General features: G+C 42.7%; 2 protein-coding genes across 9 annotated transcripts; one reads left to right on the top strand and one right to left on the bottom strand.

Annotated features, from left to right (window-relative positions):
- Positions 1-1,889: 1,889 nt before the first annotated feature.
- On the bottom strand, positions 1,890-4,844 carry ARMCX6 (armadillo repeat containing X-linked 6). 4 transcript variants are annotated; one of them, XM_077888004.1, is made up of 4 exons: positions 4,686-4,844; positions 4,294-4,383; positions 3,857-3,977; positions 1,890-3,550 (listed from the first exon to the last, which is right to left on the bottom strand). In XM_077888004.1, exon 4 carries the CDS (start codon positions 3,403-3,405, stop codon positions 2,503-2,505), a length of 903 nt encoding a protein of 300 aa, XP_077744130.1. In that variant the 5' UTR covers positions 3,406-3,550; positions 3,857-3,977; positions 4,294-4,383; positions 4,686-4,844; the 3' UTR covers positions 1,890-2,502. The 4 variants fall into 4 exon arrangements, with proteins under 4 accessions (XP_077744130.1, XP_077744129.1, XP_077744133.1 ...); XM_077888003.1 differs by having other exon boundaries at positions 4,300-4,383; XM_077888007.1 differs by having other exon boundaries at positions 4,682-4,832.
- Positions 4,845-9,933: 5,089 nt separating this feature from the next.
- Positions 9,934-14,697, top strand: ARMCX3 (armadillo repeat containing X-linked 3). Of its 5 annotated transcripts, none has more exons than XM_077887999.1 (5): positions 9,934-10,100; positions 10,633-10,712; positions 11,005-11,065; positions 11,323-11,392; positions 11,651-14,697. In XM_077887999.1, exon 5 carries the CDS (start codon positions 11,797-11,799, stop codon positions 12,934-12,936), a length of 1,140 nt encoding a protein of 379 aa, XP_077744125.1. In that variant the 5' UTR covers positions 9,934-10,100; positions 10,633-10,712; positions 11,005-11,065; positions 11,323-11,392; positions 11,651-11,796; the 3' UTR covers positions 12,937-14,697. The 5 variants fall into 5 exon arrangements, with proteins under 5 accessions (XP_077744125.1, XP_077744127.1, XP_077744124.1 ...); XM_077888001.1 differs by having other exon boundaries at positions 10,968-11,065; XM_077887998.1 differs by having other exon boundaries at positions 10,605-10,712.
- Positions 14,698-26,075: the final 11,378 nt, after the last annotated feature.

Genomic DNA, 26,075 nt, shown 5'->3' with positions numbered 1-26,075 from the left:
GGAGGCTTTTGCCTTGGGCCAAGACTACACCCTGGAGACCCTTGGATGCCAAGGCTTGCCTGTGACAGACAGTTGCTCAGGAGATGAGCAGAAAGTCTCCAAGGCCCTCCCTGGGTTAGAAGTCAGCTGTGGCCTGAAAGTGCCAAGTGCCTGCCTTGGAGACGGAGGACAACTGTGCCAGCACTCAGATGGAGATTTGGCAGAGCACAGAGGAGGAGGGAAGTGCCTGTTAATTTGGGACCCCCATCCAGGAGGAAGTAGAAAATCTCCTGCCTTCGTGCTGAGGTTAAAGAGGTGTCTGTCGCTGAAGACAGCAAAGACCAAAGCATGCTCCACTGGGACAAGTGAGTGTGGGAGCTGCCTGCAGAGCAAACTGACTGGAAACATTGCCCAGTCCACCTGAGGCTGGCTTGGGAGAAAGGGGTGGTCGCATTAGCAACTCTTAGCAAACATGACAGGATCCAGCAGTCAGCAGAGGAAGCCCAGGGAGGGTGGCACCCAGCGTGCGTGCGTGTGTGTGTGTGTGTGTGTGTGTGTGTGTGCGCGTGCGTGCGTGTGTGTGTGTGTGCGCGTGCGTGTGTGTGTGTGTGTGTGTTTGTGTGTGTGCGCGCGTGCGCGCGCGCGCGTCCTGCTGGGGGTGTGGCGTCACAGCAACCACAAGTCACATGCTGGCCATCTAAGGTGCCAGTGCCTGGGAAAAGGCAGTGTCCCCACTGCAGGTTAGAAGACTCCCCAGAGATGGTCCTGGGAGCTGGCAGACAACCACCCGCACTTGCTAGTCAGCCCAAAGTGCGGGGCAGATGGGTACAAGCTGAAGAGTTGTGATCTACCCGCAACCCAAACTCTAGGAGAATGGAGGAAAAAATAAGACTATGGTCTGTGTGGAGGAGAGCAGTCAGAGGGCAGAGCACACATACAGTGCTGATGCCCGGGGCACAGGGCTCAGACAGCATCCCAGCGAGACAAGGAGAGGGCAATAGGCACAGAGACAGCACTGCCTAAGGGAAGGGAACCTGGCTTTGGTGATGCAGGGGCCAAGGGTTGCCGGGAGGGGTCTGGCAGTGCTGGGAGGGGTGGCAGCATGAGTCGTCCGGATCCACAGAGTGGTTCTGTACACAGGGCTGGGTTCCTCCTTTCCTCCAAGTGGTGTCAGGAGCTTGGATGCGGGGAGGGGCAGAGCTGTCTCCCGATGGACCAGCCATAGCCCTGCCAGGAACCCCAGCGTCTGCCTTACCACCCTGATGGGGAGTTCGTGGGGAGGGGGGTGCTTCACTGGCCCCTTCTTGGATGTCACTAAAGGTACCGGGGAGAGGCCAGAAAGGAGGCTTCCCCAAAGGAAGCGGGGCCAACCCTTCTCACTCTGCCAGGGATTTGGGCTTGGGGTCCCAAGGAAGGCAGTGGGCCTGGAGGTAGGTTTAACAGCTGCTTCGCAGGACAGAGAGAACTATACCACGCAGCAAAGGACAACTGTCATTGCCATTCTTGTGCATTAAATGCACAGAGGTGCGTTGCCGAGTGGTCCCCAAGGCTGTGCAGACAAGCCCCAAGGATACTGACCTTCTGTCTAGGCTGGCAGTTAAGGAAAGGCATCTTCATTGAGGGATTGCTCTGCTCCAGGTGCCAGACTCTGAGTCACCTGCTTCACAGGTGCTGTCTCCTTGAGTCCTAATTCCACACAGCCCACCTCTGCTCCCTTGCTTCCGCCCCCAGCACCCAGCCCCTTCTTGAGGCTTATATTGAGCCATGCAGCCAGCCTCTCCCCCTGCCTCCTAGGAGCACTGAGAAGTGTGCACCTGTCAGGGAGCAAGCACCCTACTTAGGTCGCATTGGTTGCATATTTTTGTCTTCCTCTGCATGTAGACTGTAAACTCAAGGACAAGTTCCATGTCTTGCTTTTGTCAATCAAAGCACACAACTTTATTGATGATACATACAAACATAGGCGTGGGTGGGTGAAGTTAAGTCAGTACAGCACAGAGAAAGGCAGTGTACTTTTTGGATCAACGGGTTCACCATCCATCACCTCGCAAAGGAGGAGTAAAGGAAAAAGAATTCAACCTAAGCAGCAACAGATGCATTTTCAGCACGAGCCCGATATGCGTCTGGTCTCCCCCAAACGGTCCAGCTTAGACAGGGAGACCAGCACAGGCAAGGCATCCCTCGCGGTGCTCTAATATGATGTTCTGTAGCCACAGCTGGCAGCTGAAAGGATCCCTTTGCCACACGAGGAAGGCCGCAAGGGAGTCATTGACAATGCACGTTGCCTGCAGACTGACTGCAAAACCAAGGAGTCACTCAAAGCTCTGTGAGAACCCCTGCCTGGCCCCTAAGAGTGTGGTCCTCGATTTAGCAAGTGTAACTTTCACCCCGTGATGTGGTGATTGGCTAAGGCTGGATCTCCGATGGCATCCACTGCAGATTCTCTGCATGAGAACGACACGAGTGTGTGTTCACCGGAAGGGTTTTGGGTGGATTCGGTTCCATTCTGTTCGAGGTGGCCATTTAAGAGGCCAGGGTTTGCGGGAGAACCTGTCTGTTGGCGTTCCTGATAAAGAGGGACGTGAAGGAGAGCAGCATTTGGGCCCCCAGCAATTCCCCTGCCAAGACAGGCTTTTCAGACAAACCTATCAACAGTTTCAAAACCTGAACCTCAGCACATTCACTTCCCTCTGATATCAAAGGAAACTTCACGTCTGAAATGGGCTTGGCAAGCATGTTATTAATAACTGTCATGCTTATTAACAAATTTAATCCGGCCTGCTGCAGAAATGAGTTGCAGCAATGTGACACAGTCTCCCGACACACTTCATTGACGTACATCTTAATCTGGCCCTGATTTTCAACACTTGCATTCAAGTTATCCAGAGCACATAAAGCCTTCTCCTTAATAGCAGGGTGGGGAGTGAGGATCGTGTTTCCAACAATGGGGAGACTGGCCAAATGACTATTGATATCGTGGCTAAATGAAAACCCAGCATCCTTGAGCTGAGCAAACCACATTTTTCCCTGAATGAAAGGATGCCTGGAGAGGTCAAGAATACAGCTGAAATTTCTAAAGCTTTGAGTACTCCAAGTATTTTTATGTTCATAGGGGAATGGGCGCTGTTTTACTGGGTATGTTCGGTTGGCCTTGCCCCCACCTGAGGGCCTGTCCTCGGTTCCACCAGGGGCCCCAGGTTCAGTCCAATCCCCATCCTCACTCCAGGGCCGAGCCATAGTTGTGAAATCAAACCAAAGGTCAGGTTCCTCCTCATCCAGCTCCTGGTCATCATCCCATTCCTCTTCCTCCTCCTCTGACTTGTCACTATCATCTCTTCCTATGGTTAGTTTGTAAACACAGTAGCAGGCACCAGCCCCAATCATCAGTCCTGCTGCCATCCAACCTACTTCCCGAGCCCGGCCCATGCTCAAGTGCGTCCCAGCCTTTGGACAGGACCAGAGAGGGTCTTGTTCCACCTGACTGAAGAGGATTCTTAGGGCCAGGGTTTACAATGGTGTAGTGTAGTCCTCTTCAGCCTCCCCAAGTCTCCTGTAGCTCTCTTCTCATGATCTATGGGTTCAAAATGGTATTAGGGCCTGTGCCGTATCTCAGTTTGTGTCTCATGACACAAATATAGTGGAGTCTGAGTTTTGGGTGAGACAGGTGGATTATTAGGAAACTATTTCTTTGTTCCTTTTTGTCATCCTCTACCCTCAGCACCCATTATTTCCCTTCCAGGCCTTACAGAAAAGGCAGGGGATGGGGCTGTGCTATGATAGCCAGGAGTGTAGCTGGGAAAGGCAAACACTTGGGGTACTTTCCTCCACCACCCCCACCCCCACCCCCAAAAATTCACGGGCAGTTTCTCCCACCAACCTCCACCAAAGTCAGGTAAATTTCTTCTCCTTTCCTCGTCTTCTGTCAGTATTCCTTCCACAGGGATTGATGAACAGTGTGGCAGAAGGATGGCAAGATAGCCGGCTTTGGAGAACTGAAACTGGGGTGGATGTGATCAGCGCTGAGAACACAGGTCCTAAGGCCCGCTTTTCTGGTTTTTCGGCCTTTGACTTTAAAATATTTCTCAGACCTTCCCGATTTTCCAAACGCGGGTTCCTCCCCCATCTCCCCCCATTATTGTCCGCCATTTCCCCAGCAAAGGCCGCCACACCCCTTTCCCTGCACTGAAATGGGAGGGGGTGTGGAAAAAGAAGGGGCCAGGAGAGGGCGACTGGGACCGGCCCGCGCAGATCCCAGCCCTTCGTCCTCCGCCACCCCCACCGCCACCCCCATCCCGGGTCCAGGGATCATCCCACCTTTACCCGGATCTGCAAGGTTCCGAGGCAGTTTGCTCCTCCCCTCAGCACGACTTTTGGGGCGACCTATGGGCCAACGGACCGACAGACCTGCAAATGGACAGGGAACCGAGGGGACGGAGTGCTTGGTGGACGGAGCAAGACTCGGGACGCGAGTACCCAGATAGTGGTACCTTTCTTCGGAGTCTCGGTCAAAGGCGTTCACTCCCCTCACCCCCGCCCAAAGTCCGCCAGTTCTCTCTACTAAATGGGCACAAGGGAGGGGGGCGGCGGTATTTAGAAAGTAGGCGGGAAGCGGACGTAGCCCGGATCAGCCTGAACCGGGATCCGAGGCACCCTTGGCCCTCACCTATTCCCACCCGCCTCTAAGCAGAGCCCAGGCTCGTACCGACCTCGCGGTCCGGGGCTAGTTTCCTTCTTCCTTCACACGCCTGCAGAGTAATAGGGGGCTGGTACCCAGACGGAGGCGGCTAGCAAGGACTTCTGCTCTAGGCAGCTCTTGGTCACGTGATGACACGTCACCAGTGAGCTCTGGCCCCCAATTTCCACTCCCAGAAGCAGTGCGGCAGGCGCCAGCCTGCCCCGCACCTTCCCCCCTTCGCACTGGGCCCTGTCACTCTTTTCCTCTATAACAATACCATTAGGCCAGTGGCTCTCTGATGTTTGAATTTGCCTTTCTCTGAGTACGCGAAGGTACTGCATTTTTTCCTGGGTCTGCCGTTACTCAGATTTCTTGGGGGGGGGGGCGATTTCTTATCCTTTGCTCTGAAACTCCGATCCCCCCCCCGCCCCCCGCCCCGCCATTCCTTAATTTCTGCCCTTTTGCCCTTTTGTTCCAGTCTCTGCACGAAAATTGGGGGTGGGAGGTTGCATAAAAGGAAGCTCAAGTAGTAGTGAGAAATTTAGTAATATTTTTGATACTTTTATGTTCTATTTCATCCTTCCTTTTTTACTGACGCAAGCTATGCTATTTTATCACCAGAAAATAAAATCAATCTATTTCACTTGGAGAAAAAAATAATTCAAGTTAGGTACATATGTGTGTGTGTATATATGTATGTAATAAATAAGATTTCCCAGTTGATAGGGAGGCCTCACTGATTTGGTTAAGTTGATTTGTACCCTGTTGAAAATGTTTTCTACTGACTGCACAGGGAATAACAGCTTTTAAACAGTATATTAAACTTTAAAAACATACCTTTACAAACAAAACCAGCGTGCTTTCAATATGATTTATATACTGATGGAGAGAATGAATCTATAGTGAGGTAGTCAGTGTTTTAATCGTTGCCATTTTTGATGAATGAATCATTATCCCTTTCTTATTCCTGGCTAAACTCATAGTATTAAGTATCAGATGGCTGAAAACTTCATAGAATATTACTGGATGGCTTTCACTCTGGCTTCAAAGGACAGACTTCAGCAGATCCTAAATTCAGATGAATCTAAACTGTTCAGATGAACTGTAGAAATTAATAACTTCGCAGATTAGCCCGTTTTCATTCAAAAGTCTTTATTTGAAAACTATTCTAAAAAAAAACTATTCTAAAGTTTCATTCATGTAACCCATAAATTAGAGAAGTCCCTGTTTTCCCACTGATGAAAATGAGACTCAACAGATGACATTTTCATTTAATCATGCCACTAGTGAGAGTATCTCTGGGATTTGTTGTTCACACACTACATGTCATCCTAGCAGCAGCTAGAGTTCATTCGACATCTTCCAATGGAGACAGTGGTGAGGGTCTATGGGTGACTGTGAATCACTGCAACACCCCTGAGATCTGTGTTATTTGTCCCTCATGAAAAGCATGGTTCACCTGCTCCCAAGCAGTCACCAAGAGAAAGAGGCCTTTTCACTCCCTGCCTTTTGTTACTATTTCACTGCACTACCCATACAAGCCCCTCAGGTTAATCTCAGAACTCAGGGACAAAGTATGCAGAAGTTAGTCCCCAGACATTCAGCTGTCCCTGCTAGGGAGTCATACTCTAAATATAGACCCTTCAGGCAGCCTCTTTCTTAGAATGTTGAAATATGACACGCCGGCAGGAAGCTCCCCCTGTGAGGGGCCCCGGTGTGGGGGAGGCCCTTTCAGGAGGTGAGCCAGGGAGCCCAGAGGGCCCTGCTGGTGAATATTCGCAAGTCAAGTACGCATCACAGCTTTCTGGGCTTCAAAACTTTTATAGTCCAAACTTCTTTCCCCAGTCTCACACCCTTTTTTTTCTAAAAACCTTCACCACATTTGTTTTGCATCATCTCTTTATACTGTTCTTTTTGTCTCCCTTTTTTTCTCCTAGACAAGTGAATTCGATTTATGAAGACTTACTAACAAATTTAACTGTCCATCATTCAATTTTTGGCTGCTAAGTAATTATAGGAGTGGGTTTTGTTTGTTTTGAATATATACATTAGAACGAACGAAGCAGTATATAAAGCTTAACACAGCTTCAAGGACAAAAGTCCTCTTCCCGCTCCTTGCTGGTATAAAATATCTCCCTCCCCCACTTCAGTAAGTTTTCCAGTTTATTCCAATGTATAACTCCCAACTAAGATTTTCCCAGTTTGGCAGACTTTTCCCTGTCAGACCTTTCTCAGTTGAATCCATTCCTTCTTTAAAACTCACCCTTTCAATTTATCTCACCTCTTTGTCATTTAAAGCCACAATTTCTACCAAGGAACCTAGAAACTAGCATTTAAAATCTACTTTGCTCTCCATTATACAACCATCAACAACTATTTAATGGCATGTTATTTGCCTGACAGATTGTTTCAAAAGCCAAAAAAAAAAAAAAAGGAAAATCCTTAAGCATTTCCTCCAACAAGCCTGTTAAAAGTTCCTGAGCCTGCAGAAGGCTATGTGAAGCCCCTGCTGAAAGGGAACCTTTTGGCTCAAATTGGTATGTGGTCATATGGGCTAGGTGTCTTAGAGAGTGCCCCAAACAAAAAAGCATCAGCAGATGGTAACACTAATAGGACTGCAGAGAGTGAGGAAAAAAACATAGAAGATTGTTATTTTAAAAAGCTGCGTTACTTTTTGTATTTGCTTTTGTTTGCATATTGTGTAATAGTTAATTTTGTTTGGTTGCAGGCAACAGAAACCAAACTAGGTTAACTAAAACAATGAGGGATTGTAGAAGACCAGGGTCAGCTCTGAGGGGTATAGGTAGGAGGAATTCACAGACGGTCTCTTCAGGATGCCATAATTCCACTGATTTTCGGTGTTTTTTTTTTTTTTTAATCTGCATTCAATATTTAAATTTTAGTAAGAGAGTATTGAGCTGGTCTGTTTTGGTCACAATGCCTACCCTTTTGCTGGGGGGAATGAAAGGGGTATTTAAAATGTAAAATGCACTTTCTTTTTTTACCCAGAGAGAAATATAAAGTTGTTTCAGATGTTGATTTGCAGGAGCCTTTTAACTACTTTGGATATTAACCCATTGTCCAGCTATGAATGAGGTGCTGGGGGCCTATGTACCACAGAATGTCTTAGTTGTAATTTTCACATTAGCTAAACATCAGAGAGGTACAGTTCAGAAGTGGTAAACACAGAGGATTGTAGTCTAAGTCCAAGTTATCTGGCTTTCCTGACAAGATTCCACAGGGTTGTATTTACAGCTCAGTGTCTTGCCCTCATTGTTGCCTGATCAACCTCTGACTTTTTCTGAAAGCAGAGGTCTCTATCAAGGAAAGACCCCCATTCATAGAGACTTACATATAAATCTAGATCTAGGGGTGCCTGGGTGGCTCAGGGATCACGGGATAGAGTCCCACATCAGGTTCCCCCCAGGGAGCCTGCTTCTCCCCCAGCCTATGTCTCTGCCTCTCTCTGTGCGTCTCTCATGAATAAATAAATAAAATCTTAAAAAAAAATCTAGATCTGAACAGCCGAAGCCATGCATTAACTCTGCATTCTCTCTCTTCCAGTGGGCCAAAAGGGAAGCTAAGTCCCATTAGGAGTGACAACTGAATAATTTACCCTGAGAAATACAATGGTCAGAGGGTACTGGAGGTTTCTGTAAGTTTTACCAGACCATTCTCCCTGTAAGCAAGCTACTACGTGGGAAGCCGCAACCTCAGAAGGTTGCTTAGTGAGCCTGAAATCAGAGCAAGGGCATTGGTTCACCTTAAGTAGTGGCTTTCAGCTAAGGAAGCTTGAAGTACTCTTCCAGATTATGGGGATGGCTCTGCCAAGGAAAGCTGAATGTTCCATTCATCTTAGCCAGGACTTCCTCTCCTTCCCAGACAGCGCTTGGGTGGGAACTAGGAACACTTTCCTCTGACTCTTCTTTTCATACATTCCTATGCTCAAGTAAGCTCCATGCTGCACATGATCTTTCTCTGAACACAGAATCACATAGTCGATTTGGTTTTCTGTTTGCTAAATTTCAGTCATATCCTCGTACTGCCTCCTAGAAGTTCCACTGATACGGATTTCTCTGACTTCTGCCTATTCCCAAACTCTCCAGTCTTGTGATTTACTCCCATATTGTCTGTGGATTGTGAAAGTTATACTCAGATAATAACCTTATATCTGAACTATTAAAGACCATCCCATTGTAGATCCCAATGTTCTGACACTATTTTATTACTTTTCCCAAAACATAAAAAAAAGTTCAATCATTGCTGACAGGTAGATCATTGAGCTCACCAAACTAATCAGTGAAACGGTTCCACACTAATTACTAGAGGCTGCATTCAGCCAATTTAATCTTGGTCTCATTGTTTCTCTAACACTTATTTTATTTAAAGGCGATATTCTCTATTTGTGCTCAAGTATATTTTGTAATGTTCTTTTATGCTATTTACTTTGTCGGTGTGCATGGCTTTTTGGACAGATACCTACTATGTAGCTGGGACTTCTACTCAGCCTTTTCTGTGTTACTGCCTTCTGAGGGCTCCATGCCTCTTCCTTGCTAACCCGTGCAAGGGAAAGTGTGTAGCTCTCCTGTTTAGAACACTGGCCTAGTCAGAAGATTTATGCAATCTTAAACACTCTAATGAGCTCAGGGTTGTGTTATGTGCTAGGCCTCAAGACATTAAGATTGTTTGGAGTGAAGTGTGTAACACTCCCCACGAGTGAGAAAATGTGGGGCTTTTGGAGGCCATCACCCAACATCACTCTGTGACTCCCACTCTTTTTTCCCCCTCAAATGAAAATAGCTTTATAGTATTTTTTTTCCACAAAAGAATGCAGGCTGGGGGCGGGAAAGGGCAGAACAAAAAGAACAAAAGAAGTATTTAAGAAAGTAAAAAAACACAAAACAAAACAAAACAAAACAAAAAGCCACTCTCACTCCAGGTCTCCTTTTCTGATGGCTTTTTCGTTTCAGATCTGGGACCAGATTTCAGAGGAAATGATAGACATTAATAGCTGGGAGGAGGGGAGGCTGAAAGAGAGGTTGCTGTCCCAGGAGTTTAGGGAAGGAAGAGGCAATTTTTCAAAAAGTGTAAGTGGCCAGTAGCCCCAGGGGAAGATGCTGTCCCTTCCTGGTAATCCGAGGAAGGCAAACACAACTACGGAGAGATGGGATTACCAAAGAAGAAAGAGTAACAGGCCTGGTGTGGGGGAGGGAAAGAAGGGGGGCGGGCTCTCCTCTGCCGCACTGCTGGTGGGAGGGGAAATTAGGGACCCGAGTTGGTGGATGACGTAGCTCTCACGTGACCAAGAGCTGACGTGTGCAGAAGTCCTTCTTGTTCTGGTCCTTGTTCCCGTCTGAGTACCAGCTCCCCATTGCCCTGAGGGCCAGCGGGCCTGCGGCAGAGGGAAGGAGGAGGAGAAGAAGGAAATTGTCCCGGATCCTTGCAGGTCAGTGCCTGGGAGATTCCATAAAGTGGGGGGGCCCAGGGCGTAGGGCGGAGACCGTCGCGGGTCCTGAGGCGCCTCCGCCGTCTCTTCCCCTCGCCAACAGCTTTCCCCGACATCTGTCCCGCCCGCAGCCCATTTCAATCCTGCGAAATGGTGATCAGGGGGCTGTTTGGGGAGGAGCCCAGAGAACGGGAGTGGGGAATCTGCGGGGAGCTGAGGCCGTAATCCGGAAAGGGAGCCGTGGCCTGGGTGTTGGCCCCCGGTCCTTCAGGACAGCGCCGGCGGGGAAAGGCTGGACATTCGGGGAGGGGGAAGGTGCAACGTGATGTGTCAGCAGAACCCTAAGACGGGTTAATAGGGGTGGGGAACCTTTGACAAACAGGCCCCTGAATTAGGAAAGAGTTTCATGTTCTGGGGACTGGTCGTCCACCAAGCACTCAGTAGCGGCCGTTTCCCGTCTTTCTGACTGTGGCTGTGTCTTCCTAACCATGGCTCTGTGTCTAGGGGGTCCAAGCCTCTCCCGGGTTGCCAGTCTTTCCGTAGGTTGCGGCACTACGCCAGGCAAGAGAAGAGGAAGGAAATTAACCCCAATCGGTGAAGGTCGATTTGAGGGTAAGACGATCTGGAGACCCTAAGAGGGGCGGTGGTGGGGGTAGGGAGAAGCCAGAGATGGCAATAATCTGGGTTAGGGCTGAGTCTGAGTGTGTTTCTTGCACTCTCGGGACTGTGGTGAAATGGCGTTCGGTGTGTGTGTGTGTGTGTGTGTGTGTGTTGTGGGAGGGGAGGGCTGGGGTGTGGGGGTGGGGAAGAATGACAGAAGGGGAACCTATCAGAGAGTTTGTTCATAATCCTCCTCTCTCTCAACAGCACTTAGTCCCCATGATTTCGATCTGTCATCCTGCAGGTCTGCTGTAGCAGGTGGCACCACTTGAGGCGAGGGAGGAAGTTTCCTCGGATCAGTAGAGGTTGGTAGGCGTGGGGTCTGCCTGGAATAGGGGAGGGCCTGGAAATCAGCCACAGTTGGAGGAGTTCATCCAATCCGACCTTATTTCCCTAACATCCCTCCCGTTTCAGGTTAGGAAAGGGGCAGGCTTCTGCATGTTTTGGATGGCATAGAGGTTAAAAAAAATCTGACAGCGTGGATGGTGAATCAGGAAAGCTAGGAATGTGAACAATCAATCCATCAAGTCCTCCCTTCTCATTGGTTCTGGTCTCTCTGCAGATTGCAAGGGTTGTTGGGCGTGGCACACCTCCAGGGGAGGAAGAAGGGACAAAGTGCCTGTCTGGAGGAGGTTAGTGCAACAGTGCCACTCCCTGGGGACACCTGAGGTTGGGGCTGGCCCAGGCCCCAGCAGACACTAAGGGTTCCATTCCTTTATTTAGGCTCTGGGAGGGGGTGGGCTAGGGAGGGTAGAGGAAGTATATATAGGGTTTGTTAACAATCTGCATTTCCTACTGGCTACTCATTTACTCTCCTGTCCTCCTGTAACTCCCTGCATGGGACAACACAAAAGAGAAACTCAAACCCCATTTCCTTCCTGCACCCCCAGGTCTACCTCCAGTGTCAGCTGTTGTGGCCTTGAAGTGGCTGAAGACGATCACCTTTCACAGACGTGCACCCAGGCCCATAGCCCTTCTCTCCTAGCCTGAGTGAATACTTGGTTCCTTGGTCCCTGCTATTGTCAGGGACGATTGCATGGGCTACGCCAGGAAAGTAGGCTGGGTGACTGCGGGACTGGTGATTGGGGCTGGAGCCTGCTATTGCATTTACAGACTGACACGGGGAAGAAAACAGAACAAGGAGAAAATGGCTGAGGGTGGATCTGGGGATGTGGATGATGTTGGGGACTGTCCTGGGGCTAGGTACAATGACTGGTCTGATGATGATGATGACAACAGTGAGAACAAGGGTATAGTGTGGTACCCACCTTGGGCCCGGATTGGGACTGAGGCTGGAACCAGAGCAAGAGCCAGAGCAAGGGCCAGGGCTACTCGGGCTCGCCGGGCTGTTCAGAAACGGGCTTCCCCCAATTCTGACGATACTATTCTGTCCCCTCAAGAGCTGCAGAAAGTTCTTTGCTTGGTTGAGATGTCTGAAAAGCCTTATATTCTTGAAGCGGCTCTAATTGCTCTAGGTAACAATGCTGCGTATGCATTTAACAGAGATATTATTCGTGATCTGGGTGGTCTCCCAATTGTTGCAAAGATTCTCAATACTCGGGATCCGATAGTTAAGGAAAAGGCTTTAATTGTCCTGAATAACTTGAGTGTGAATGCTGAAAATCAGCGCAGGCTTAAGATATACATGAATCAAGTGTGTGATGACACAATCACCTCTCGCTTGAACTCATCGGTGCAGCTGGCTGGACTAAGATTGCTTACAAATATGACTGTTACTAATGAGTATCAGCACATGCTTGCTAATTCCATTTCAGACTTTTTTCGCTTATTTTCAGCGGGAAATGAAGAAACCAAATTCCAGGTGTTGAAACTCCTTTTGAATTTGGCTGAAAATCCAGCCATGGCTAGGGCACTGCTCAGAGCCCAAGTACCATCTTCACTGGGCTCCCTCTTTACTAAGAAGGAGAACAAAGAGGTTATTCTTAAGCTTCTGGTCATATTCGAGAACATAAATGACAATTTTAAATGTGAAGAAACTGAACCTGCTCAGGATCAATTCAGCGAAGGTTCACTGTTTTTCTTTTTAAAAGAATTTCAAGGGTGTGCTGACAAGATTCTGGGGATAGAAAGTCACCATGATTTTTTGGTGAAAGTAAAAGTTGGAAAATTCATGGCCAAACTGGCTGAGCGTATGTTCCCAAAGAGCCAGGAATGACTTCTTGATTTTGTAGTTTAGAAGCAACACACATTGTAAACTATTCCTTTTCTCCACCTTGTTTATATGGTAAAGGAATCCTTTTAGCTGCCAATTTTGAGTGATGAATATCATTGTATCATCAATGCTGAGTTGGTTTTCAAGTCTAAACTGGGTGAATGAATATCACTACCTATTCTGAAAATATGTTTGTTGCTTTTTATCTCATTGCCTAGATTGAAATATTTTTACTATTTCTTTTGCGTGACAGTGAACCGGTCGGTCATAAGTAAGCTCCCTCCTGTCATTTGCATTAACTTCGTGTATCATCAATAAACTTGTGTGTTAATGCCGAAAAAAAAGAAAGAAAAAAGAAAGAAAGCATTCATGTCCTTGGTTTATAATCTAGTTGGAGGGATAAGAAATATACAAACAAAAAGATAACAATATCTGGAGCATATGCTCATTGTCAAATGTGTGCTCTCAGAGCATAGAGGAAGCAAAGGCTTCTGTGGGATATAATAGCTACAAACTTCTGGAGGAAGCAACCATCGAAAATGAGTCCTGACTGGGTTAGGTAGTTAGGCTTTCCAAAAGCAAGAGTGAAGGGGCGTTAGAGGTAGGAGGCATAGAAGTAGGACGCCTTTTCCTATGACTGGGAGGAGATTAGTCACCTTAGAGTGGAGAGCGTGGGGATTGGAAGTAAATAAATTTGGAAAGCTGAGTGAAGCCAGTTTGTAGAGAGCTGTTTGCATATTATCCCACTGAACACAAAGAGCCAGGAAATATTTTTGACTAGAAAGAATAATTGGAATTCATATTGAGGTCTCTCGCTCACCAGCTATGCAGTGTCCGCAAAGGTGTGGAAACATGGATCCTACCAAACCCTGGTTGTAGGAATGAGTTTACACTGAGTTTGCACAGGTTTGTGGAGGGCCATTTGATAATACATATAAGCCTTAAAGCATGTAAAAACCCTTTGTCCTAAGGAAATAATTGAGTAATTGGCTAAAGACTGTATGTACAAGGCTCTTCATCCCAGCATTGTCTGAAACAGTAAGAATTGGAAGTAACCTAAGTGTAGCACACTGAATTTGTTAAATAAGTTAAGGAATGTTCACATGGTATATATGATAAATATGTCGATTCAAATCCATATTGCCCGGAGAAGATATTCATTCTGCATTGTTAAATGAGAAAGGTAGGTTAGATAGCAGTGTTCATAGAATGATTCTATTTCTTTTTCAAAGATAGTAAAACATATATTGAAGTAGACATTAACAACTGTGGAATTAAAAAAAAAAACTGTGGAATTATAAATATCCAAACAGTAACTGGTATATTTGAGTGGAAGGATAATGAATGATCTTTACCATTTTACTTTTTATTCATTTATGTATTCTCATTTATATGAAATGAATATTGTTTTTTTGGAAATTTTTGTAAAAGAAAGTGTTGGGAATGAAGCAGGTGATTGGAGCATGTACTGAGTAGAAAACAATTTAGATTAAAAATGAGATAGGTTGAAGCTTCCTCTCTGAAATGATAGACGAGTGATGAAGATGGGGCTTGTCATGAAGATTAAGTTAAATAATACATGCAAAATACTTAGAATGTCCTGGCACAGAGCAGTTAATTAAGAAAAATGAGCACCCTTAACTCCCTAGAATGTAGGGTTGATGGTTTTTTTTTTGGTTGACCTTTGTTTTGCTGGGGGCATTCTGCCGTGTGTCAGTGTCATTTAGTAAATAATAACAATAAAGGTTAGCATTTATTAAGTGACTAGTGTGTAGAGTTCTGTCATTCCTGCAAGACAACTGTTAAAATAACTTCTCAAAGGAATAAGGTTTTCTTACTTCCAAGAACTCAGTATTTCCTCAGACATGATCCCACCAACCTCTACAACATATTCCTAGTGAGATCAGGAAAGGGTAAAATCCTCTGTTCAGTTACCATCTGCTTCCAGCCCCAGGCTTCCATATACCTATCTTAATGTTGTCTATATTAGATAAAAGGATCAGAAACTGATTGGCTTAAAGTCATTGCATATGGTGACCCTATTGAATCACATACTAGTGGAGACTCATTTGACACTAGTTTCATGGGTGGGCACTGGAAAAGGCAACTAACATTTTTCTTGCTCTATTATTAGGTAGGAGAAAGAGATTTGGGAGGGGAAGGCTAATCCACTTAAAATAAACTGAGTTTGAGGTATCTATGTGACATCCAGATGGAGACAGCCTATTGTCATTTGAATGTATTCAGCTGGCACTCAGAGGGAAAAAAAAAGATTTGAGGGCCACCAGAGGATGAATGGTAATTGAGGACATGGTTGTAGATGTGTTTCCCAGAGAAAAGGTACAGACTGTAAGAATGGAGAGGCGCCAAGAAGAACTTTGTAAGGAACTGTGGCAGTTGGAGAGAATTGAAACTGAGTGTATACCCATTCAGGCACTTTCACTATCCATATTTCTATATATTCTATGTGTAAAATTAGATGATACTATAAATAAATTTTGGGAGCCTGATTTAAAATTTTTCTAATTTTCTCCTAAAAAATATTCATTGGAAAGACTTGAGAAATTAGAGACAATGAGAACACAATTGTTTTCTGACCCAGGTATGGAGCTTGAACATTTAAAAACAATATTCACATGAAGCCATGTTGGATTTGGGGTGCTGAGTGACTTATTACTTAACATCATTTTAAAGGTGGGTAAAAATGAGGTTAAGTAATAAAAAGCCACCACATGGCAGGGGCATAGGCCTGACTAGCATCCATCTGCTCTTGGCAGATTTCTCCTCCTCTCCTTCCCTCCCACTTCTATCTTTATTTCCTCCTTCTGGGAGATGACTGGCTGCAGGCTCTCTGTGCCTCTGTGACCATTTAATTCCCATGACACCAGGTCAAGCACCAGTGGGCATTTAATACAGAATAATAATTCTCATTGCTGTGGTAATGTGGTGGCCCAAGGTGTGACTGGATGCCAAAAATTTTCTGGAAGTCTTGTTGAACAGAGACTGGGAAGGAACTAGTCTTAGCGTGGCACAGCCCTATGTACCCTGTGTGTACTTTTGATGTCCCACACCTGGTAGTATTTGGAACCTAATCACCTGGACTTTGGGAAGTGCTATGTGAGACAGATGTGTGACAGCCTGGTCCAAGAAGGCCATATGGCTGGTCAAGTCACACACTGATGACCTGATGTTTTCATATTAGCGAATGCTACTCTCAGGCATTTTGGGAAGGGTACAGCTCTAGGATTGTGGCCAGGATTGTGGCAAATCATGGGGGCAGAGAGGAGGCAGTGTTCTTTCTTTAGAGATGATGGCAGTCCTGAGAAACCAGGGAAATTAGAAACTCAGAGGATATTTTGGTTTTGTTCTCATCTAATGGTTTTAGGAATTTGAGTGGATCTACCTCAGTCAAATGTGTTCAAAGGTAATTTTACAAAAATAATAGAGTATAGTTCTTTTATAAATTGTCACCCAAAGCATAATATTGTAAGGCTCAGAAAACTGGCTTTCTTTTTTTAAATTTGTATTTTACTTGCCTTGTCTCAATAAATATCCCAAGTGTTGGTTTAGCAAATTGATGTGGTTCAGGCAAATTTTGTGTTTATACCTCTTTTTTTGGTTAATTTCTCTGTTAAATTCCCTTGAAAATGGTTTTTCTAAGAATGACTATGACTATTTTCAATATTATCATTGTACATTAGTTTTACATCACTTCCAGACTGAAGGTTTTTTTCCTGGTTTCTCTATTTGAACAATGGTTCTTCTTTGCCTTTAAACAAGAACTATCTTACTGCCATCTTGGGGTGCAGAGAACTAGGATAATAGTCCCTGATCTGCCCTGCCCCGAGGTGTGGTATTAAGCAGGAGAACAGATATTCATGTTTCAGAATGGTGTACTTCCACACTTGATTCTGTCCTTTGGGTCCTCCTCAGGCCTTGTGGTAAGGGTTTGGACGACATGTATGTTTGGAGAGGCCTGGGGAGAGGAAGAAGGGAGGTGGGGAGAGCAGGACGTGCTATTGGATGGGTCACTTTACCTTAGAGGTTCATGCACAAATAGTTCAGTCCACCATTGAGTTGGGCTTAGTGTAACTCTTTGGCCCTGTTGACCATTTATATTTCAAAAAGTGAAAGAGTAAGCATAATAATACAAAGTCTTTGCTTGAGCAGTCCTCTGTTTATTGAGCATTCCTGAGTTTGCAGAGAAAAGAACATAGAAAAGAACATATAAAGTGGGGTATAATTTCTTCTTGAAAATAAAAAAGAATGATAATTTATTACTATTAGAAAGATAATTACCAAGTAGGTCAGGTTACCAGTGTTTGATGCTCAAAACGTTCTCTCCCTAACATCAATCTGTATCAGAAACCAAATTATCATCAGATGATACTTTATTTAGTATTCAGGGAATCAGGACAAGCTGTTTTAGCTAGATATTGGTGCCACCAAAGCAGAAGAAACTGGTGCATTCATGTCTGCTGTGGGAATTGACTTGTTGCAAAAATCAAATACTTGTATTCAATAGTTAGAGCATATTTCTCCCTGGACACAACTATAAATTTTGTGTGTTTGGATACCCCCATGACAGAGGCAGAGTATCAGTGGATGGCAGTTTTATGACTATAAAGATGTATTATCAATTAGCTTTCGTACAGAATTTGAGAGATGTATACTTTTACAGCAGGAGGAAACTAGTATTTGCAATGCATTCTTCCCTACATGTTGATTAGTTCCTCCCTTTTCTGGATTATTTTTGTTTGATGAGTAATGATAATTTGTTATTAAATTTTTCCGAAACCCAAGCAAAATGAATGGTCACTTCTTTAATTACTTTTTTCCATTTCCATTTCAGTCTTCTGTTCACTGAAATGTGATTTAACTGTGTTCACGCTAATTTTTATGGCTTTCTTTTGATAAACTGTAATGACAATCCAGACAATGACATGGATTCATAAAGCAAAACTTTTAGTTTTTACTTTCTTTTATCATTTAAAATGAGTTAAAGGGATTCCCTTTTTCTATTAGAAAAATGGAATTTAGGCAGGAACAAATAAAAGCAACAATATTTTATAAATTGGAAATCCATTCAAACTGACTTGGACAATGATTCATTATAATCAGTTACTTTTTTTTTTAATCAGTTACTTTTTAACATCATCAATCTTCACCTCTTGTTAAGGTGGTCCTTGTAATCTACAGTTGAAAATTGGAAGTATTAAATCACACCATGTCACCTATGAAAATTCAATAAATTCCAGTTTGTTTTCTTCTAATATAAAGATTAAATCTTTATGTTGTGAATATCATAACTTGTGAATGTCTATAAATGTATACCACACATATGTGATTGTTTGTTTAGGTGGATATGGTTATAACCAGTGGATTATTAAGATATTAGTAACACCCCGGAATTGTCTTTCAGCTATTTTTAAACTACTGATAGATGTCCCAGATATATTTGTTTTAATGTAGAGAGGGGAAGGATTTTTTCCAGCTTATTTTGATTCTTTTTTTAATTTATTTTTTATTGGTGTTCAATTTGCCAACATATAGAATAACACCCAGTGCTCATCTCATCAAGTGCCCCCCACAGTGCCAGTCACCCAGTCACTCCCACCCCCCGCCCACCTCCCTTTCTACCATCCCTAGTTCGTTTCCCAGAGTTCGGAGTCTCTCACGTTCTGTCTCCCTTTCTGATATTTCCCACTCATCTTTTCTCCTTTCCACTTTATTCCCTTTCACTATTTTTTATATTCCCCAAATGAATGAGACCATATAATGTTTGTCCTTCTCAGATTGACTTATTTCACTCAGCATAATACCCTCCAGTTCCATCCACGTCGAAGCAAATGGTGGGTATTTGTTGTTTCTAATGGCTGAGTAATATTCCATTGTATGCATAGACCACATCTTTATCCACTCATCTTTCAATGGACACTGAGGTTCCTTCCACAGTTTGGCTATGGTGGACATTGCTGCTATAAACATCGGGGTGCAGGTGTCCCGGCGTTTCACTGATTCTGTATCTTTGGGGTAAATCCCCAGCAGTGCAATTGCTGGGTTGTAGGGCAGGTCTATTTTTAACTCTTTGAGGAATCTCCACACAGTTTTCCAGAGTGGCTGCACCAGTACACATTCCCACCAACAGTGCAGGAGGGTTCCCCATTCTCCACATCCTCTCCAACATTTGTGGTTTCCTGCCTTGTTAATTTTCCCCATTCTCACTGGTGTGAGGTGGTATCTCATTGTGGTTTTGATTTGTATTTCCCTGATGGCAAGTGATGCAGAGCATTTTCTCATGTGCTTGTTGGCCATGTCTATGTGTTCCTCTGTGAGATTTCTGTTCATGTCTTTTGCCCATTTCATGATTGGATTGTTTGTTTCTTTGCTGTTGAGTTTAATAAGTTCTTTATAGGTCTTGGATACTAGCCCTTTATCTGATAGGTCATTTGCAAATATCTTCTGAGGGGAAAGATTTTAAAAAGCATCTGGAGAGTATAGGCTCTGTATTGGTAGACAACATTATGCCCCCAGCTGGGCATTTGACTACTACTTTGAGACAGATTTGAGAGTTACCAGCATTCTGAGAAGTTATTTTTCACAATGAACTCAATTTTAATTTTCTTTATTGTGTTTTCTTAAACCACAGAAATAACTCATGCCTATTAAAAATTAAAACAGATAAACATATAAAGTAAAATATAAAACTACCCCCCTCTTTCCCATCTTTACAGTTACTCCTATTAAGTCCAATGTGTTCCATGCATATACAAACATAAATAATAATACTTATTTACATTGTTATCAGAAAATGAACTCATAGTCCATTGTTCTGTTTTGCAACTCTTATGTCACTTAAAATATATCACCTGTATCTTTCCACACATCTCTTAGCTCATTTAACTTTGTTCACATTGTCTTTCTCTGGAGATGATTTACATTTTTAGGTAGTCATATCACTCAGCCTTTCTCTTTAGGGCTTCTAGGTTTGGGCTCATGCTGAGGCAGACTTTTCCCATCCCAGGATTTTAAAATAAGTTTTTATATTTTCTTCAAGCTTTTAAAAATGACAGTGTGTATATGAGTGTGTGTTTAATCCTTTTGGTATATATTATGTAAGTGGTATAAAGTAGAAAAGTAATTTTACTTTTTACTTCTTTTTCCCAGTCCCAGTCATTGAATATGCCATACTCTCCTTTACTTTTTGGCAAAGCTTTTCATAGTTATTAGTCTAGGTTATTTACAAAATGTTGTTCTCTGTAAATGGAAACATTATTGCTCTTTTTGCTATGTTTGAGGTATGGTACACTGAGGACTGTAGGTGAAGTCCTCTATCATGGAATCATTTTTATTAAAGATAAAGTTAATAGTACTGGGTTGTGACATTAGTAATTCATTGTATTGTGAGTCCATTATGAAAACATTTAAAATACCAGAAGGATAAATACAATGTACTTTGGACTAGGAGAATGTCACAATCTGTAAAAGGTAGTCTAGCAGATGACTTCGTAAGTAGGACAACACTTCACTCAAAGCAATCTTAACATTGTCCTGGGATACATGATAATGAATGAACTGATCAGTGTATTTGATAATTTGAAAATGTACTAGCTAATTCAATCTTCCAAGCAGAAGAGTTATATATTGTTATATGTACCTTGGAACCAAAGATAAACTGATCCTTTTGAGTCATGGAATGAACTGTCAGATCTAGAGCACTTGAGCGCTATGAATTAAGACACTTCTGTGGACACTAACAAGATAAAGTGATATTTTTATAAAAAACTGGAAGAGGGCACCTGGGTGACTCAGTCGGTTAAGTGTCTGCCTTCGGGTTCTGGGATCAAGTCCCATATTGGGCTCCCTGTTCAGTGAGGAGTCTGCTTCTCTTCTGCCCTCCTTCCCCAAACGCTCCCCCCCCCCCGCCCCGTTATGTGCGTAAGCACTCTCTCTCTCACAAAAAATAAATAAAATCATCCTTAGGGGAAAAAAGCTGGAAGAGATGGAGATTTAAACTTATAAAATACACCTGAATACAAAATAAGAAATAATATAATAAAAAATGAAATAAATATCAGTGGGACATTGACACTAAAATAATATTAGGCCAGAGTACAGCTTTTTCTTGCCCAACTTCTAAGTTCTATTTGTTTATATGTCTTATAATTTGCTAGTATTTTGATTTTACATTTATTATTAGTATTGTTTATATAGTTCTCTTTTATGTACTATCTTTAACAGGTTTGGGTTATAGGGTTGCTAGTGTTAGAAAATTCATTAGTGAGCTTCCAATTTTTTAATTCTTTTCTGGTAGAGCTTGAGTAACATAGGTATTGTCTCTTCTTTAAAGATTAGATAGAACTGAACTGCAAAATCATTTGCTTCTGGTTCCTTTTTTTGGGAAAGATTTTATTATTTATTTGACAGGGCACAAGCACAAGCAGCGGGAGTGGCAGAGGGAGAAGCAGGCTCCCCACCGAGCAGGGAGTCTGATGTGGGGATCAGCCAGCCCAACTGACTTGTGCACCCAGGCACCTCTACCCTGGTTCCTTTTTTAGTGGTAGATCTAGAATCACATTTCCAATCCTATCTCTAGTAATTTGTCTACTCAAACCCTCTGTTTCTTGAGTTAATGTTGGTAACTTCTATTAGGAAATCATCCATTACTTCTAGAATTTTTAATTTGATGTCATAGATTTATATGTAAAATTATAATTCTTTTAATTACATATATTTATGTAGTTAGACTCTTTATTATTCATAATTTGTATACTTTTGCTTTTTCTCTATTTTCACTGAGTTGTACTCATGAAGAATCTGTTTTATTGGTCTTTTCAATGAACCAGCCTTTAATTTATCACTTTTACAATTGTTTATCTTGGTCATTATTTTTATCTTTAACTTTTCTCATTTCTTCTATTTTAGGATATATTCTGTTGTATTTTTCCTTATCTAATTTTTTTTTTATGACAGTCACACACAGAGAGAGAGAGAGAGGCAGAGACACAGGCAGAGGGAGAAGCAGGCTCCATGCACCGAGAGCCTGACGTGGGATTCGATCCCGGGTCTCCAGGATCGCGCCCTGGGCCAAAGGCAGGCGCCAAACCGCTGCGCCACCCAGGGATCCCCTCCTTATCTAATTTTTAAAGAAGAATGTTTATTTCCTTTATTTATGCTCTTCTTAAATAATAATGGTAATTAAAACTTTATTTTTCTCTGAATACAGCTTTAGTCATGCCCTATAGGCTTTGATATGATGTATTCCCTTTTTCTTTGTTTTCCAGATAGCTTGCAATTTTAGTTTTAACTTTCTCTTTGACCCAGTGGTTATTTTAAAGGACAATACTATATTATCAGGCAGTTACATTTTATGGTGCTCTTTTATTATTTATTTCTAATTTTGTTAAGATAAGAGGGTGTGCCTGTAAATTCTTTAATTTTTAAAATATATATCCTTCTTCATATAATCTGAGTTTTTAAATTTGAAAATTGTATTTTTCAGTCCCCAAAATTACTTTTCTTGCTTTAATTATAGTCTTTGCAGTGGTATCATTATTTATTTTGCTAAAGATTATATCTGATTCCTTTGATTGTTCTATTTCAGTGGGAGATAATATAAATTTGCAGTTCACAGGCAATGGATATGAATAGTCACTTATGGAAATGATACAAGGGACTGGAGAAATTTGGAGGATCAAAAACTCCAAGGAAGGTCTTCTGGGAGCTATCCTGTGGAGGCAGGACTGGGATTTGACTGAAATTTGTTTGAAATCAATTTTATGATTCTGTGTTTATTTTTCCACCATATTCACATTTCCTTCACTGTTTCTTAGACATACCTAGTGATGCTTATCTAATAGTACATTAAAAAAATTTCAGAAAGTGTCTTGAAACTGTTACCCATCATTTATCTGTTCTCTCTCTGTCTCCCCAACCCCTTGCAGATCAGTAATGTATCAAATTAGCACAGTGTTCCAGCTATTGTATTTTGTGTTGATTACTTTAGTTGTAGGGTAAGAAAGCTGTGCTCAGAATTTAGTGTCTAGGTGAAAGCAGAGTGCAAGCAAATAAGTTGTGTAGAGACCATGGCTTGATGAACAGCCGATATCATTTCCCAATGGGCTCATCCTGCTTATGTCTCCCAGGAAAATCTCTCAAGAGTAAGAAGAAAGCATACAATTATTTACTAATGGATGGAGTGACAGACATTGAAAATTATTGAACATTTCGAAGTACTTTCTCACTGGAATACTGGAAAGAGAGTGCCATTTCCTTCTTCCCTTGAAGATGGTTTCTTATTTGATCTTTTTTTTTAATTTTTTTTTTATTTATGATAGTCACACACAGAGAGAGAGAGAGAGAGAGGCAGAGACATAGGCAGAGGGAGACGCAGGCTCCATTCCCTGGGAGCCCGACATGGGATTCGATCCCGGGTCTCCAGGATCGCGCCCTGGGCCAAAGGCAGGCACTAAACCACTGCGACACCCAGGGTTCCCTCTTATTTGATCTTAAAGTAGAGATTTAACATTGCACTGGGGATTATAAATATATACATATTTGCCTGTATGCTTATATGATAGAATATTATGTTTTGCTTATGATAGAACATTATGTTTTAGATATAAACCTGTGGTCTTGTTCTTCTCTACCACAATATTTCTTACTTTTTTCATTTTCCTCAGGAAAAATTTATGGAAGGGGTTTGGAAGCCCAAACATATGAAAATATCATACTAGATATAGTTGGTGCTCTGCCCTGAGATGTATCTGGTTACAGTTTTATTTGTATTCAGCCTGCTGAAGACTCAGTGTGTTCAATATGAGTCTTCATGTCTTCCTTCAATTGTGCCACAATCTCTTCATGTATTGCCTTTTCCTTATTCTTTCTAGTCTCTCTTTATGGAAATTCTTCCAGGCATATTTTAATTCTTTTCATTCTTTCTGCCATGTAGTCTAGCTTCTCATTTATATTTTGTATCACTTCATCTTTTTGGGCTCCATTCTGGGTAATTTTTTGAGATTTATGTTTGGATGTCTTAATTATCTCCTTGCTTTTGAGTTTACTTGTGCTAGGACCATACACATTTCACCAGTTCCAGATTATTTTTATGTTAATTTATATCCTTTAGTTATCCAACATGTAGGAAGTGTGAATTCAACCACACACCTATGGGTGGAGTTGGCCTGGGTTCTAATTGCTCCCAGAAGGCCCTTTATCTACCCACATCCTCACATAAAAGATAAGCAAAAAAGTATTTTTCCTGTGAGGAAAGGTTTTCTAGTCATCATTTTGTGTCCTGGTTGTGCTTCTCGGTAGGATCTGGGTTTAGACAGGAGCTCAGTGCTAACTTCCCATCTTCCACTGCCTAGAAACATTGCCTTCTGTCACTAGGTAGGATTAAAACCCTAGTCCCAGGCCCTTAAAACCAATATCCATCTATTTGTCTTTATCTTCTGCTCACTGTTAGTTCCTTCTTTGCTTTCTGGGGAATTCCATTTCATTATTATGAGCTTGACTGTATTACTACTTTTAGAGAGGTGCATATTCTATCATTTCTGTGAGTTTCAGGTGGGAAGAGGAAAGTTTTCCAAGTCAGTTCAGACTTCCACTGACTGGAAACTTCTCAGATAGGTTTATTGGATTGGATTGTGTAGGTGACTTATGGTCCTATCTCTTAAGATACATTTGTGGGTGGGAGATGGCTGCTTTATATTAGTCCCAGCCAGATAGTATAGAGTCTTACCAAGCTTTCTATGTCCCAGCATAACAATGGCAGGACGCAGCAGAAAAAGTCTTGATCAATCAAGGATGACCCAGAAGCAAATAGAGAGCCACCACGTCTGAAGGGGCCACAAGGAAGGAATGGGAATGTTGAATTTTGTAGATGACACCGGAACCATATGGACTCCTTCCTTCCAACAATTGTAAGGCACTCTATAAGCATCCTCATACTTAAACACAACCATGGAGAAAATGGTAGATCTTGAACTGATCTTGACTGATTTCAGTCACCCCCATGTAGTGAGACAACAAAATGGAAATCATGAATATTGCTATAGAAAATAAAAGTTGGATGTCTTAAACACTTGAATTTGTGGACTGAGATTTATTCCAATTTCATGAAAATATATCTACATATATGTACATACAGATTTATTTATGGATAATAAAACAGCTGGAAGGGTATATCACAGTGCATTAGCTATGGCATTCTGTAGCAGTGAGATTACAAGATATTTATAGTCTTTTTTGGCTAGGTAACTCTACTTTTCCTTATTTCAGCTCAAATTTCACTTCCTTAGGGAATTTTTCCTGTCCCTGTCTACTGCCTTAAGGATGTGTCTTGATCTTCTGGTATATGCTTTTTAATGTCTGTGTTCTAGTCCTTCTCTGTACTTATATGACATTATAATTATACATACACATGTGTGATTACTTGGTTAATGTATATACTCCACTAGGCTTTGAGCTTCATGAGTGCAAAGACTCAATCTGTTTTTCTCACCATTGTATTCTCAGTAACTTGCATAGGCACTTAATAAAGACTTATTAAATGAATTGATGAATACATTTCTGCATTGTTTGAATATTTTTACAATGATTGTAGTAATACTAACTTCATTATTAAAAGAAAATAAAAATCATCCTATTTAAAAAACAACAACAGATCATCTATTTAGTCTGATTCTTAATATCTTTGAGGGTCATACTAACCATCAAGAATATGTTGGTAATTATATTCTCTCTCTCCTGAAAAATCCATACACCCTACACTCCCTTCACTCCCAACACACAACCGTGCGTATACTTTCCAGGTATTTTTTTTTTTTACTTGATCAGAGAACACTTGGTCTAAGTTAATCAGTATGGTCAGTGGGTGAGAATTCCTTGGATACTGGCCTAAGCCTGGCTGAGGGGCCACCAGGGAGGTGGTGGACTGGCAGGCAACTACCTTACTGGAAGGCTAGGTTACTCCTGGGTTCTCTGGAGTTTGGGAATAAGAGACTCACCAGGATGCACTCTCTGGGCCAGGTGAGAGGCAGCAGAAATGATTCAGGGCAGATTCTACTCAGGCATCATGGATAAAGGCTGAGAACAAGTGGGTCTTGGGGGCTTTCCGCACAGTTATCACTTCTCTGTGC

This window comes from Canis aureus, chromosome X (genome assembly GCF_053574225.1).
Source record: "Canis aureus isolate CA01 chromosome X, VMU_Caureus_v.1.0, whole genome shotgun sequence".
Classification (NCBI taxonomy): Eukaryota; Metazoa; Chordata; class Mammalia; order Carnivora; family Canidae; genus Canis; species Canis aureus.
Note: the sequence above shows the minus strand (reverse complement) of the source record. Positions and strands in the feature narration are given on the sequence as shown.

Coding starts and splice junctions, on each gene's coding strand:
- ARMCX6 (XM_077888004.1), bottom strand. CDS start 3,405: ATGGGCCGGGCTCGGGAAGTAGGTTGGATGGCAGCAGGACTGATGATT.
- ARMCX3 (XM_077888002.1), top strand. CDS start 11,797: ATGGGCTACGCCAGGAAAGTAGGCTGGGTGACTGCGGGACTGGTGATT.